Below are 14409 nucleotides of genomic sequence, written 5' to 3'. Positions count from 1 at the left end.
AGTATTCCACAATCGGTATTCGTTGCATGTATAACCCATCATAACCATTTCCTCCGACTTTGAATCCAATTTCTTTCTTTTCTGCTTAGGAACCCACACAAATGCTTTACATCCAAAAACACGTAATTTAGAAACATTAGGCTTATGCTTGTACCAAATTTCTGCAGGTGTTTTCTTATCCGAAAGAGATTTGCATGCGCTTCTGTTTATTAGATATGTTGCCGTTAATGCAGCTTCACCCCATAATTCTTTCGGAGTACCAGATTCAATTAACATACTTCTTACTTTTTCAACCAAGGTACGGTTAAATCTTTCAGCAACTCCGTTTTGCTGGGGAGTATAGGAAATTGTATTTTGAATCTGAATTCCTTTTCTCTTAAAATATTCCTTTGCTTTGGTTGAAAGATATTCTGTGCCCTGGTCGGCAGTTTTTGCAGATATTGAGACACCATGCATTGCTGTAACCATTGATTCAAATTCGACAAATTTGTCGAATACATCGGATTTTCTTTTCAGTAGGTATATGAATGCGAAATGGCTATAATCATCTATGAAGCTTACAAAGTATCTGTGACCATCCCATGTTTGGGGATCAATTGGTCCACAAATATCAGTGTGAATTCTTTCAAGAATGCGACTGGACTTTGGACGACTTCCTTTAAAAGGCTGCCGACTCTGCTTAACTTGCATGCATACATTACAAATGCCAACAGGCTCCACAGTTTCCACAACATCGACCATTTTATGTCGGACCAGTTCTTCAAGATTACTATCACTAGGGTGACCCATTCTTGAGTGCCACAATTTCCCAATATCTGTTGTACTTAAACTTGCATTTGCCTCATGTGTTATTCTTATTTGCATCTCGTACAAACTTCCTTTCTTAGGTGCTTTCATAATCACCTTACCATCTTTCTTCAATAGAGCAACATTTTTGGAAAATTCAACGCTTATTCCATATTCAGTTAGCTTTGGTACAGATAATAAGTTATCCCGAAGTCCTTTAACATAGAGAACATCCGTCATGGTGATTGCCAAATCTCTCCAATATCCTCTGATTGTACCTTTCTTGTAAGCCAAAAGCTTTTCCGTATCTTTAGCAACACATATGGTAATGGGTTCGTTCATATTATAAAGATCATTGAAACTGCATTCCGCTTTACACATGTGATCAGTGGCTCCAGAATCTATTTTGAATGTTAAAATTTCAGACTTATCCTTAATTTTCTTACCATCAGAAACGCTTGACATAAAACATATTGACTTTGATGTCGACGCTGAATTGGCTTTTCCGTTTTCCAAACGGACGCGGCAATTCTTCTGTTTATGTCCCTTTTTCTTACATCGGAAGCACACACCAAGGAACTTCTTCGATTTCTTCTCACCACTAAATGCAGACGACTTTGAAGTATCCACGTCACAACGATCTTGCCTTTTTGATTCATCTGCCAATAGCCTCTGCTTAACTATTTCAATTGACAGGTCTTCTTCCTTCATATTTTCCAACGCAGCCACTACCGGGTCAAAGGCTTCTGGTAGTGTGACAAAAAGTTGAGCAACGGCATCTCTTTCATCCACTTTTGCTCCAGATGTCTTCAATTTCCGTATAAGTTCATCAAAAACCAGTAAATGTTTCTGCAAGTCATCACCAGGCTTCATTCTTAAAAGCGCTAACTGCTTCCTTACCAATGTCTGACTCGTAACCGACTTCTTAGCAAATGTATTTTGCAGAGCAGACCACATCTCCTTCGCTGTTTTCTTATCGCGAACACATTCCAAATAATCATCTGCTATTAGGCTGATAATAGTTGTCTTAGCCTTTTTATCCTTTTTAGAAAATGATGCAGCTAAATTTGGTTCGGCGGGCGGAGTATTCTCTATGGCATCCAGCAAATCCAACGAATCCAGATACATCCATACTCGATAACTCCAGTTCTCAAAATTAGTACCACGGAATTGTAAGATTCCGTGGGTAGACTCTTGCTTGGTATCGCCCATAACCTCTTATAATCTTTTTGCAGAGATAAAACGCGGTGGATATTTATTTTTTATAAGATTTATTAATGAGAGAACAAATTCAACAAAAATGTATATACACGAAGGAGAAAACAATTTGAAGTGAAGAAAAAATATGGTTACAGAAAATATGTAATAAACAGAAAATTCAAACGTATGTGATTGAAAAAATATTTAAAAAATTACAAAGTTATTTAACAATGGAGTTCAGACTGTCTCAACAAATGGCTTCCAGGCTAATACTGCAGGTGTCTGTGTCCTATTAAAACCTAGGAGTCTTGAACGTTCTCATTTCCGTCGCCACCAAGGTCCAGGTTTATACGGGTCTGCTTGCATATACAACCATGGGATCGCAAAACGTAACGTCTTATCGAACTACACTGAGATAACGGCTTCAATATTAGACTCAGTCACTATGAATACTAATAATTTAACGATGGAGTAGAAGGAGAAGTAGAACGGCGAATAACATATTGCTCTTTTAAAATTTGAATAAAAAGCGGTTTTCGTTAAACTCGGAAATAAGCGCGATGAACTCGATGCTGAGTGATGCGAACAACATCCACAAAACATTTAGAGGTAATATCATGCAGGCTGTTGCCATATACGAACCGCTGGGAGACAACAGGGAGCAAATGCACTGAGTAAAGTTGAGAGAGGAAGATTAAAAAGTGTAAAAGATAACTCCAAGAATTATCGGTTAGCTAGTGAAATATTGTTGAGCCAGTTAGCCAATAGTAAGTTATTGATTGAAGAAGTGAGCCATTAACTGATGAAATATATTGTATAGTTAAGATTGTGAGTCAGAAAGTCTTTGGTTTAGAGTTACTGAACTATCTGTAAACAGAGAAACATTGTTGAACCGGTCAGCCAGTTGGATTCGGTGAACTAAATATTTTGTCTTAATCAAATATTGAAAAATACTCAATACAGTATGGCGTATACATGGTGTCAGTAGTTATACGCTCTATGATCCTCTTACTTTTTTATTTATTTTTGTTTTTGTAAACCTCCCCTTGTGTTTTCAATTTGTAGCTTTATGTCTTTTTTCGAATCACAAAATCGATAATATAGTATTGTCGGTTGCACTCTATATTTGTAGAATTTAATATTTACTAACAATTTGTATAGACATTTGAAAACTTATACTTTGCCATTTCCTATTTATACGCAGGAAAGAATAACAAAAACATCTCGGCTCGACTTCAGCATCAAAATCTCAAGAGTATGTCCTCTTCAGAATATAACATGATGATGACCTCAAGGGGTGATGTTGTGGTGGTTGTATAAAATGCATTGCATAGAGACAAACCTTGTACAAAATAATAAAGAAATCGACAAAAAAACATATTTTTATAACAACAACAAAACACACAAACGCTGTTAATAACGCTATATATGAATAAATCTTTGTAGCAAAACTTTTGTAACTAACAACAAAAAATCGATACGAAACTCAACACCATTTTGTACAAAATAACAGAAACAAAAACATAACGCCATGATTTGGATAAGTTGCTGCTTTAGCTGTCTCTACTACCACTATTCTTCTTTGTTATCTTCATTTTGTATAAAACATTAAATTGCAAAACCACAACAATTGTGAAAAAAAAAACAAAAACCAACGACAACGATCTTTGGCACTGATGGTTTTTTATTTTGTATTGGAAACCCGAATCAATATTGCAAGCAACAAAGATCTTTGAAGATATTGCTTAACTAACCCCCAAACCCAAAAGCAACAATAACCTCCAAATTAGTGGACCACACAAAAGAACGCCAAAAGCCTTAGAGAAACCTAACCAACCCCTATTTGCTGAAGGGGGTCTTCAAAAGGCATCTACTAAAACAGCAAAGATAACAACTACAACGCAACATGCATACAAATAGATTTCTAAACAACAGCAACAAAACTAAAACGTCATACAATTCATCTGCATTGTCATCATCATCACCACCACCAACAACATCATCGCCCTTAACCTCATTAACGGCATCATCATCATCGCCATCATCACCTTCATCATTGGCAACGGCATTGGCATTTGATGTCGATCATCACCATCATCACCCGTATCAACGCAGCCATTATTCCCAACAACATTCATATCATTCCAATCAAACAAATTACAATACTCCCCACAACTCCAACAACAACAACTCATCGTTTGCCTCCTCGATTGATTTAGAACCATACCTTGAAGCCATGGAGGCACGTTCCATTCAACGTCACCCGGAAACTGATGTCTGGGAAGAATTGCAGCGCAAAGAATCGGACATATTACTGGCCGCTGAACTGGGCAAGGCATTGCTGGAGAAGAATGAGGAATTGGTGAAGCAGCATGAAAAACTAATTGAAGAGAATTCCATTAAAATAGAGGTAAGTGAAAGAATTTGTTTTTTTTTTTTTGTTTGTTTTTATTAATTGTTTAGTAATAGGGGTATTCACGTTATGAACGAGGTGGAATGAAAAAGTAACCATTGGTGAGCATTATTAAGCTAGGGAAACGTTGGAGTGATAGACTATAATTGGTGAATTAGTGAACCGTTGGGGAGCTAGACAACCATTTGTGAGCAAGATAAGAATTGGGGAGCGACTGGAACATTTGTGAGCTAGGGAATCATTTATAAGCTAGTGATTTACTAGTAAGATAGTGATCCTTGGTGAACTAGTTAGCCATATATGACCTAGTGAACTTTTGGTGTATTATTGAGCCATAGCCATTGGTGAGATATAGAATCATTGGTAAGCTAGCGAATTGTTATCGAACTAATGAAATGTGGTTCACTAGCTGAGCACTATGATTGATCCAATGAGTATTGACGAGCTGTTCAACCTAGCTAGTGAATCTTTGGTTAGCAAGTGAGCCATATACTCGTATGAGCTAATGGAGAATCATAGCTGCGCTAGTGAGCCAAAAATGAGGTAATAGAGGACACAGTTGGTCAAGAGAACCATAAGGTGAGTTTTAGTGAACTAGTGAACCACTGCTGGGTGCCACCGTGGTGCAATGGTATGCACACCCGCCTTGCACGCAGAAGGTCGTGGGTTCGATTCCCCGGCCAGGCAACATCAAAATTTTCAACGGTGGCAAAATACCCCTCAGTAATGTTGGCGACATTTCCTGAGTATTTCCGCCATGTAAAACTTCTCTATAAAGTGGTGTCGTAAGACACGCCGTTCGGACTCGGCGATAAACAGTAGGTCCCATATCATTGAGCTAATATGAATCGGGGTGCACTCATTGATATGAGAGAAGTCTCCCCTGTCCCGTCTGGGATGTTTGTGGAACAATTATTATAGTGAACCACTGCTGAGCTAGGGAACTATTGGTGACCTAGTGAATCATCTGTGAACTAGCGGTAGACAATAGGTGAGCATTGGTGATCTATATGACAAGTGGTGAACTAGTGAACCATTAGCAAACTAATAATACTATGCTTAGATAGTGATCTAGTGAATATTGCTGAGCTATCGAGCTCTGGTGAGCCTTTTTGTGAGAGCTGGGGAACATTAGATAAGCAAGTGAGCTATTGAACCATAGGTTATCTCGAGAACCATAGCTGGGCTAGTGAACCATAGGTGAGATAATAGAGAAAATAGAAGGCCAAGGGAACCATAAGTGAGCTAGAACCTGTGGTGATCATGTGAACCTTTGGTGATATTGTGAACCATTGGTGAGCTAGTGAACCACGTGTGATCGAGTAAACCTGTGGTAAACTTTTGAACCGTTGGTGAATTTGTGAATTTGTGAGCTAGTGAACATTTGATGAGCAAGTGAACCATAAATGAGCTACTGAACCATAGGTTATATAGAGAACCATAGCTGGGCTAGTGAACCATAGGTGAGGTAATAGAGAAAATAGTTGGCCAAGAAAACCATAAGTGAGCTAGTGAACCATGTGTATTTGAGTGAACCTTTGGTAAACTAGTGAAAATGTGGTGATCTTGTGAACATTTGGTGATCTTGTGAACCTTTGTTCAGCTAATGAACCACGTGTGATCGAGTAAACCTGTGGTAAACTTTTGAACCGTTGGTGAACTTGTGAACCTTTGGTGAACTTGTGAGCTAGTGAATATTTGATGAGCAAGTGAACCATAAATGAGCTAATGAACCATGGGTTAGCTAGAGAACCATAGATGGGGGCTGGTGAACCATGTGTGATCTTGGTGAACTAGTGAGTCATGTGTAATCGGGTAAGACTTTAGTGAGCTAGTAAACCTTTGGTGAACTAGTGGACCATGTGTGATCGAGTAAACCAGCGTAGATCTTGTGAACCTTTGGTGAACCATGTGTAATCGAGTAAACCTTCGGTGAACTAATGACCTTTTGGTGAAATTGCGAACCTTTGGTGAACTTTTGAACCTTTCGTGAACTTGTGAACCAGCAGTGAGTTTTGTGAAACATACCTGAACTATTGAACAATTGATGGACTATTGAACCTGTGCTGAGCTGGTGAAGCATAGGTGAACTGAGGAACCATACGAGAACTAGTTAAACGTAAATGAGCTGGTAAACAATAGGTGAGCCATAGATGAGCTAGTAGACTGTATGGGAACGATTGAATTATAAGTAAGTTTGTGAACCATAAGTGAACTTGTGAGATTTTGAAACATAAGTGAGGTAGTGAACTAAATATTAGTTAGCGGACCATTAGTGAGCTACATAACTGAGATAGTGAACATTTGGTGAGCTTGTGAACCATAAGTCAACCTATGGTGAACTAGTAAACCATTGGTGATATAGAAACTTATTGATAAGTTAGAGAACTTTTGAACCTCTCGTGACCTTGTGAACCTTTCGTGAACTTGTGAACCAGCAGTGAGTTTTGTGAAACATACCTGAACTATTAAACAATTGATGGGCTATTGAATCTGTGCTGAGCTGGTGAAGCATAGGTGAACTGAGGAACCATACGAGAACTAGTGAAACGTAAATGAGCTGGTAAACAATAGGTGAACCATAGATGTGCTAGTAGACTGTATGGAAACGATTGAAATTATAAGTAAGTTTGTGAACCATAAGTGAACTTGTGAGATTTTGAAACATAAGTGAAGTAGTGAACTAAATATTAGTTAGTGGACCATTAGTGTGCTACATAACTAAGATAGTGAACAGTTGGTGAGCTTGTGAACCATAAGTCAACCTATGGTGAACTAGTAAACCATTGGTGATATAGAAACTTATTGATAAGTTAGAGAGCCATTAAACGGAAACAATAAACCGTACATTTTTTAATGAACCACGGTTCATCTAGTGAATATTTATGAGCTTTAATCGCTTTAATCATTGGTGAGCTATTGAATCGTTGGTGAGCTACTGAATCATTTGTGAGCTAGAAAACTATTTATTAGGAGGACCGCTGCTCCCTTCAAATTTCATTTTATTTGAAGGCATCTTTTGAGATCTACCATTTATTTCAAGGCTCCATCAACCACAAGTTTGTTTTACACCACAATTGTATTTATAAATGACTGATGATTGACGAAAGGGTTCACACATGACTGAAGGGGTTTAAATATTTATTCTGAGATCCTCTATATAGTTGGATTCATTTCTTAAGTTCCTTTTTATTAAAGGCAACTTTTAAAGTCCTCTATGTACTTCAAGACTCCAACAAGGCAGTTTTTATTCAACAACCACAATTTGATTTATATATGACTGATGATTGACGAAAATTTATTCTGAGGACTTCTTATTGGTACAGTTAATATCTGAAGGTTCCTTTTATTTGAAAGCAACGTATAAGTTCTTATTTTATTAATTTCTGAAGTTTTCCTTTTGTTTGAAGGTGTCCTTTAAGATCTTCCATATAATTCAAGACTCCAATAACCATAATTTTAGTTATGGACGACTGATGACTGACGAAAAAACGGTCACACATTAACATTAGAAACAAAGTGTGAACCTGTATTTCTGACTCATCCTTTGCGCCAGTGAAAAAACCAATACTCGTGGCCAGGTGGCAGGTAATAAAATATATGATTTTTTTTATCGTAATTATCTACCTCGCCAATGTGATTCCAACAACACCACCCCCACCAACCCCAACAAACTAAACAAAATGTCAAATGACAGTGATAGAAAAATCAATATTTTTTGTTTGTTTTATTGCAGACGTAAATGCAGCAACAAAAACAACAACAGCAACAACAAACTATATATGATTTATTTATTTATTAAACAAAGTACCTAAAGACTTAAGTGCAAGCCAAACCACACTACAATGGCGTTAGAGGTTGGCTTGGCTAGGTAGGTGGGGGTGTAACACCCTCTGACATGAGGAAAATTCCATATGACAGGCTAAAAGAAATTAAACGAATGTTGTCCTAGACGAAATTTTTTAAAGGCGCAATTGCATGACTAATGGATGATTTTGAATTTTTATTTCATGGAATTTATTATTAAAGACTTGCCTGCTTTTATAGTTATGGGTTATGGTTGAAAGAAATTGCGTTGTTATACTTAAGTTGAAGGTCTTATTTTAAGTGTCATCTTAAAATAATTCAATAAATTGGCATTTTACATAGTTAATGGTTTTAAAATAGAAAACAAATTGGATAAAAGTCTCTTATCAGAATAACCGCCCTCTAAAAAATTACAAAAACAAATGTACATATATATATGAACCTTCAATAATTTCTTCTTCATACTGAAAGCCTTGGTACATATGCAGCGTGGCATTCTTGTTTAAGTCATTTCTGGTAAAATACTTAAAAGGCAACCTAGTTCGAATTTGGCTCGGTATTTCTTTTTTATACCAGAAATGACTTAAGCAAGAATACCATGCTGCTTAGGTACCGATGCCTTAAGGCTCCATTAATTATTTTAATTTTTTAATCGAGCTTTATGATCTATAATGCAAGTGAAAAAGAAAAGCCGACGATTCGAACCAACACACCCACCACTATGTGACATGCATGTTTCGCCTTCGGTAAATGCTCTTCAGACATATCGGATGTGGAGCGGCTTTCCTTTTTCACTTTCATTATAGATCATAAAACTCGATTAAAAAATAATACTAAAAATTATCTTCGCCTAAAAAGGCAAAATTTTCAAAATAATAAGTAAAAATCAGCTGAGCCAGGCTGGGGTTTGAAAGAAGAAAAGTTCGAGGACAGCGAAGCCGCTCCACATCCGATATGTCTGAAGAGCCTTTACCGAAGGCGAAACATGCATGTCACATAGTGGTCGGTGTGGTTCGAATCGTCAGCTTTCCTTTTTCACTTGCATTATAGATCATAAAGCTCGATTAAAAAAAAAATAGTAATATTTTTTTTTTGTTTTTATTGAATACCCCTACGATGATTTATTTTTTATTTTTGTACCTGTCCATGGCTGTTTGTTGCAACTTATCTTCTAGAGATAAATTGATCTTCATGCCATGCGGTACTGCGGTACTGCTAGTAACCGCTAGTAAAAGATAGCGAACACAAGTAGAAAATTCTTTCACTAACAAAAATATAAGAATAAGCTAAGAAAGGCCAAAGAATATGCGGAAAACAAGATATGTAGACTCAATTATTTTAAAGTTATTCATTTTTAAAATAATGTTCAGAATATTGAAGAAGTACCAATTTGGTTTATTTTATAAAATATTTATATGTATATATGTACGAAAATATTTTTCGCTTTTGTTGGAACAACAATATCTATTTTTGTTCCAACAATTCTTTTGTTTTGTCCAAGTATTGCAATTGCAAATACAAAAATATCATCGTGTGTTCCAAACATACAAAACAAAAACAACTTGCGAAATTCCTCAATATTGTAAAAATCATTGACAATACCTATGGTAGGAACTATCATAATCTAGAATTTTTACAAAAGCTATTGTCAGCTCAGAAAACCTGTTATTGAAATTATAAGTATTTCTATGTTTTGTTCGACCTTTTGAATTGTAATAAAAACCGAGATAATTGAGCTTGAGGTCAATGAAATTTTTCATTTGATCGTATATTATTCTCACATACACTTTCCACATAATTTTAGTATAAATGTCATGTATAATATTTCGTCTGTTCCTTTACTTTTAAAAGTGGTAAAACCGGCAAACGTAGTAAAAGTAGTAAAAAAGTAAACTGCTCCCATATGAATTGTATAGTGTCTGAAGTAAAGGAACGCTTTCCTAGTAAAAAGTGCTAAAACTTGAAGATTCTTGCATGTAAAGGAGCTATTAAGGGGTGAGTACATAAGCTGCTTCTGATAAAAGAATAAAAAAGAAAAGGGCAACCCAGTTCAAAATTTGCTCGGCCCTCTTTATTCTTTTATTTTTATTATGTCAGAAATGAAGCAGGAAAGCAAGGCAATCAGGCAAGGCAGCTTATGTACGCAGGCCTTTATGAGCATTGACAAACAGGCCAGGTTTAGCCAAGTATAACTAAAAACAAATTAAATGAAGAAACTACTCCAAGCACCTACCCCAACATAAGTAATACCATAAAACCAAAACAAATATGAAAAGAAAACAGAAATTACTACCAAAAGCACTTCTCAGATTGTGGTGATGTAACTCAACTATCAAAACACAAAAAAGAATGAGAAAGAAGAAACAAATAAAAACAAGAATCTCATGGTGTACATACAAAAAAAAAAAAAGAACAAAGATAAAATAAAAAACAAAGATAAGAGGAACTCATACAAACAAAACTCACGAAAATTGTTTTTTTTTTGTCACCTCGGCATCGAATATCGAGGGAAGAGAATAAAATTGTCGACAGACAAAAAACTATTGTTGGATATGACAACAACTATTGTTGGATATGACAACAAATATTGTTGGATATAACAAAAACAATTGTTGTAATTAACTAAAACGATTGTTGGACTCACAATACTACATACGGAATCTGAAAATATCTTTACAATACATATTTTGCTCTTCGAATATTGTTGGATCAATCATATTTTTTTCTCTGCGTGTATAAAGTAGAATAAGATTTAGACCTTGCTTTTGAGACTGAATTTTCTCTGGAGCAAAGGATCGACCCCATATCCATACTCTTCTTTGTGTTGTATATTTTAATATACTGCCATAGTTTTAAGCATTTCCATATGATACATGTAGTAGTGAGATAATAACATGCATTCGTACATGTCAAGTGAATGATATAAACTTTTAAACAAATAAAACCTCACCCAATTTTTAAAATGAAAAAAGTTCTTTCACTTGACTTCAAGGTTGGTCTAGTTGATATTGACATTGAACTTTTTCAACTAATAGAAAAAAATAAAACTAGACGAAAAAAAGGATTTCCTAGGAACCTCTATTTTAATTTCAGCTAAAGACTGTAAGTGGCATATCGGGAGTAGTTTTAGATGGCTGATAATACTCACATAATGCAGCCATTTTTACGCTGAGGGGGTTTTTGCTATCGCTGAAAAATAAAATGATGTAGTGTTAGGAGTTGATTTCTGGCATTCAGTGTGCAAGGTCTGCGTAATAATAAGAGTTGTTCCAACAAACATCCCAAAAGGGACAAATGTATTTCTCTCACATCAATGAATCCTGATGTTGCCGTGTCCGAACGGCGAAATACTTGCAAATATGTCATGATATATGATTGACCTGGGTATCGAACCCGACAATTCAGTGTGCAAGGTGTGCGTGCTAACAAAAAATCAAAGGTTATCAACTTCGGCTTGTCATATCAATTCGTAATTTTAATGAGTCATTTCAGCCATGTTAAAAGCGTACTATTTTCACCATACCTCTAGGACCCGGCGATAAGAAACAAAATAATGATTTTAGATCCCAAGTGTGTTTGGGCGAAATTCGTTTCGAACAATTTTAAGTCGAGTTAGTCCTGTCCGCCAGTCTGTCCGGCTAGTTGGTGCGCACGGCAACTCTATTTGGTTCACACTTGGCACCTTTCAACATGTTTTTCCAAACATAGATCAAATTCGAAAATGAGCTATATCGGTCCACTCTTCCGGGTACCTCCAGCCATTCTGTCTAGCTGGTTGATGCGCACGGCAGCCCAATTTGGTCCACACTTGGTACCTTTAAACATTTTCTCCAAACTTAGTTCACAGATGAGTTATATCGGTCCACTGTTCCGGGTACCTCCCCCAAAAGGTCATAATTTTTCGCTAAAATGGTCTGCAAAGTAGTTCTCTAAGGGTTTAAACTTTGTACATCGTAATATTTCTTCCAGACATAGAGCAGTCTCCTTCGAGAAGTTCACACATAAAAAGTGTAATTTAAGGACATGTCTCGGATCATTTTGAATTTTTTTTCAACATGTTGTCCTCATGGCACCTATCACGATGATACTATTTTTTCGGTGACAAGTCCTTACTTTCCGAGATAACGACCCAAAAGCCCTAGAAACCCTTGCCGTTACCAACTGAAAATACTGATGATCACGATAACATACGAATTCAATATCTAATAATAAATGATCCGTAATAAAATTATTACAAATTATTGACAAACATTTTTTTGAACATAGAACATTAAGTCTCAGTTACAATAGTAGATTACTTCCTGAGATAATGCGTCAAGAGCTCTAAAAAACCAACTACAAGGATTGATGGGCACGATAATTCACGAACTAAGTATCCAATTTAGCCGAAACATTAACTGTTGTACAATTTCTTCCAACAGTACATGAAGTTCCAAGAATGTCTATATTGGACAACACAATACCTTGGTGTATCTCCGATACAAAAGTTCTAAATTTTCGCTTAAGCCCAGGTTAAGTTCTGTTTGGGGATTGTTTTGAAGTCATCGAAGATAATTCTTGAGATTCTGATTAAAATGACACAATTTTTATTTTTTGGCAAATTCATGCTTCTCAAAAATATTTGTGCGACCAACTAAAATGGCTGACTGATACAATAACAATCGGAACAAGTGACAAACTTTGCACATCGCAATATTTCTCTCAAACTTAAAACAACTTTGAATATGGACTAGTATATCGGACAACACTTTCGGATACCTCTCTCACCTATTTCGAATTTTAATTTAAAAGCAAAATTGACTAATCGCAACATGACACATAAGTCCCACACATTTATGTCATACATCAAATGTGGCTAATAGCTGAGGATCTCCTCTTGTGAACTTGATAAGCTCCTATATAATCTATTCCGAAGACGACGTCCTCTTGTAATTACTTTTATTAAAACCCTTCAATGATCTTGATTTTAATTAAAGACATCTTCAAAAGAGTTGCATATAGACCTACCAGGGTCTTAAGGATATCTTCTAAGTGGTTTTACAAGATCTTATTTGGCTGTTTAATAACTCTTCTAAGGTTTTAGTGTAGTTGGGGATTTTTTCTACCGACTTCTTTAAATAAATTCTGAAGCCTTCTATGAAGGAGACGTTCTATTTTGAGAAGTTATATAAAATTGGAACCCCTCAAATGGTCTTAATTTCAATTAATAACATCTTTGTAAGTATTTCATGCATTTGAAGCAATGAACGCAAACAAACAAAATGATTCCTGTACCAATCACACAATCGTTTCGCTCTCAAAACAAAAACAACAAACTTTTCAATGCAAAATACGAAAACCGTACGATTACTGAAATGTACTGGGGCTATGTTTTGCCGAGTTGTTTCATTCGCCACCGAAACAAAAATAATTTTTCGCAAACATTTGTTGTGCGAAATGATCAATGCACACTCAGACACATGATTGATTAACAACCCTATCGGCCAGCATCAACATACTTGGAACATGCTACGATTGAAGTTTTCAACCGACAAACGAATCATTCATTGAATCGTTCATGTGTTTTGAATTCCACAACAACAAATAGAGAACGAAAATCTATTTGTTGTTGTGGAATTGAGAACTTTTCGCTATTCGTTTTGTTCGCACTCACGAATGTAAACAAAGCGAAACCAAGCAGCGAGTTCGGTCAACGTGGGTTATGTTTCGTTTTGTATTTTTCATTTGAAATGTTTCATAAAGTATTTTTATATACGCTGATTTGAAGTCCCTTGACTTCCTTCTACTTGGATTATGTCTTCAAAATGTTTTCTATAGGGCCTTCTGTCTGTTAAAAGATCCCTTCTATATACACAATTAAATACATTTCCTAAGGTTTTTTTAAAGGCCTCGTCAAACACCTTTTTGTCGTTTAAGAAGTCTTTTAAGGTCTTAATGTAGTTGATGATATACTCTAACGACTTCTGGGAAACTAGGAACTTTTACATAACAGATGAATTCTTTCGAAGCCTTTTGTGAAGTTGGTAGCATTTTCATGGGTCTTCAGACGCCGAAGATCTCTACTGACGTCTTCTATGAGATAACTTCCTCTTCTGTGGCTATCTAATGGCCTTAATTTTACATGAATACCTATTCTAAAGTTTCTCATACGTTTGAAGACTTTCTTCTGTTTTCTATAAAGACAACATCACTTTTAAGCTATT

At 36.0% G+C, this 14409-nt stretch overlaps 1 protein-coding gene across 7 annotated transcripts in view; it reads left to right on the top strand.

The window, feature by feature from the left end:
• The window catches only part of LOC141401062 (bicaudal D-related protein homolog), a 289088-nt gene that overhangs the window by 90433 nt on the left and 184246 nt on the right, over positions 1 to 14409 (top strand). For 3 of the 7 annotated variants that reach the window (XM_073980885.1, XM_073980884.1, XM_073980883.1), the window contains one exon: positions 3191 to 4396. In XM_073980885.1, the coding sequence (XP_073836986.1) occupies positions 3893 to 4396 (504 nt within the window). In that variant the 5' untranslated portion in view covers positions 3191 to 3892. The remainder of the gene's footprint in view (positions 1 to 3190; positions 4397 to 14409) is intronic. The other 4 variants (XM_073980890.1, XM_073980888.1, XM_073980889.1 and 1 more) reach the window with 2 other exon arrangements.

The sequence above is a fragment of the Musca autumnalis genome, unplaced genomic scaffold, assembly GCF_047663935.1.
Source record: "Musca autumnalis isolate F117 unplaced genomic scaffold, ASM4766393v1 scaffold_4, whole genome shotgun sequence".
In the NCBI taxonomy this organism is placed as follows: Eukaryota; Metazoa; Arthropoda; class Insecta; order Diptera; family Muscidae; genus Musca; species Musca autumnalis.
The sequence above is the reverse complement of the archived record's forward strand: the minus strand, read 5'-3'. Positions and strand labels throughout refer to the sequence as shown.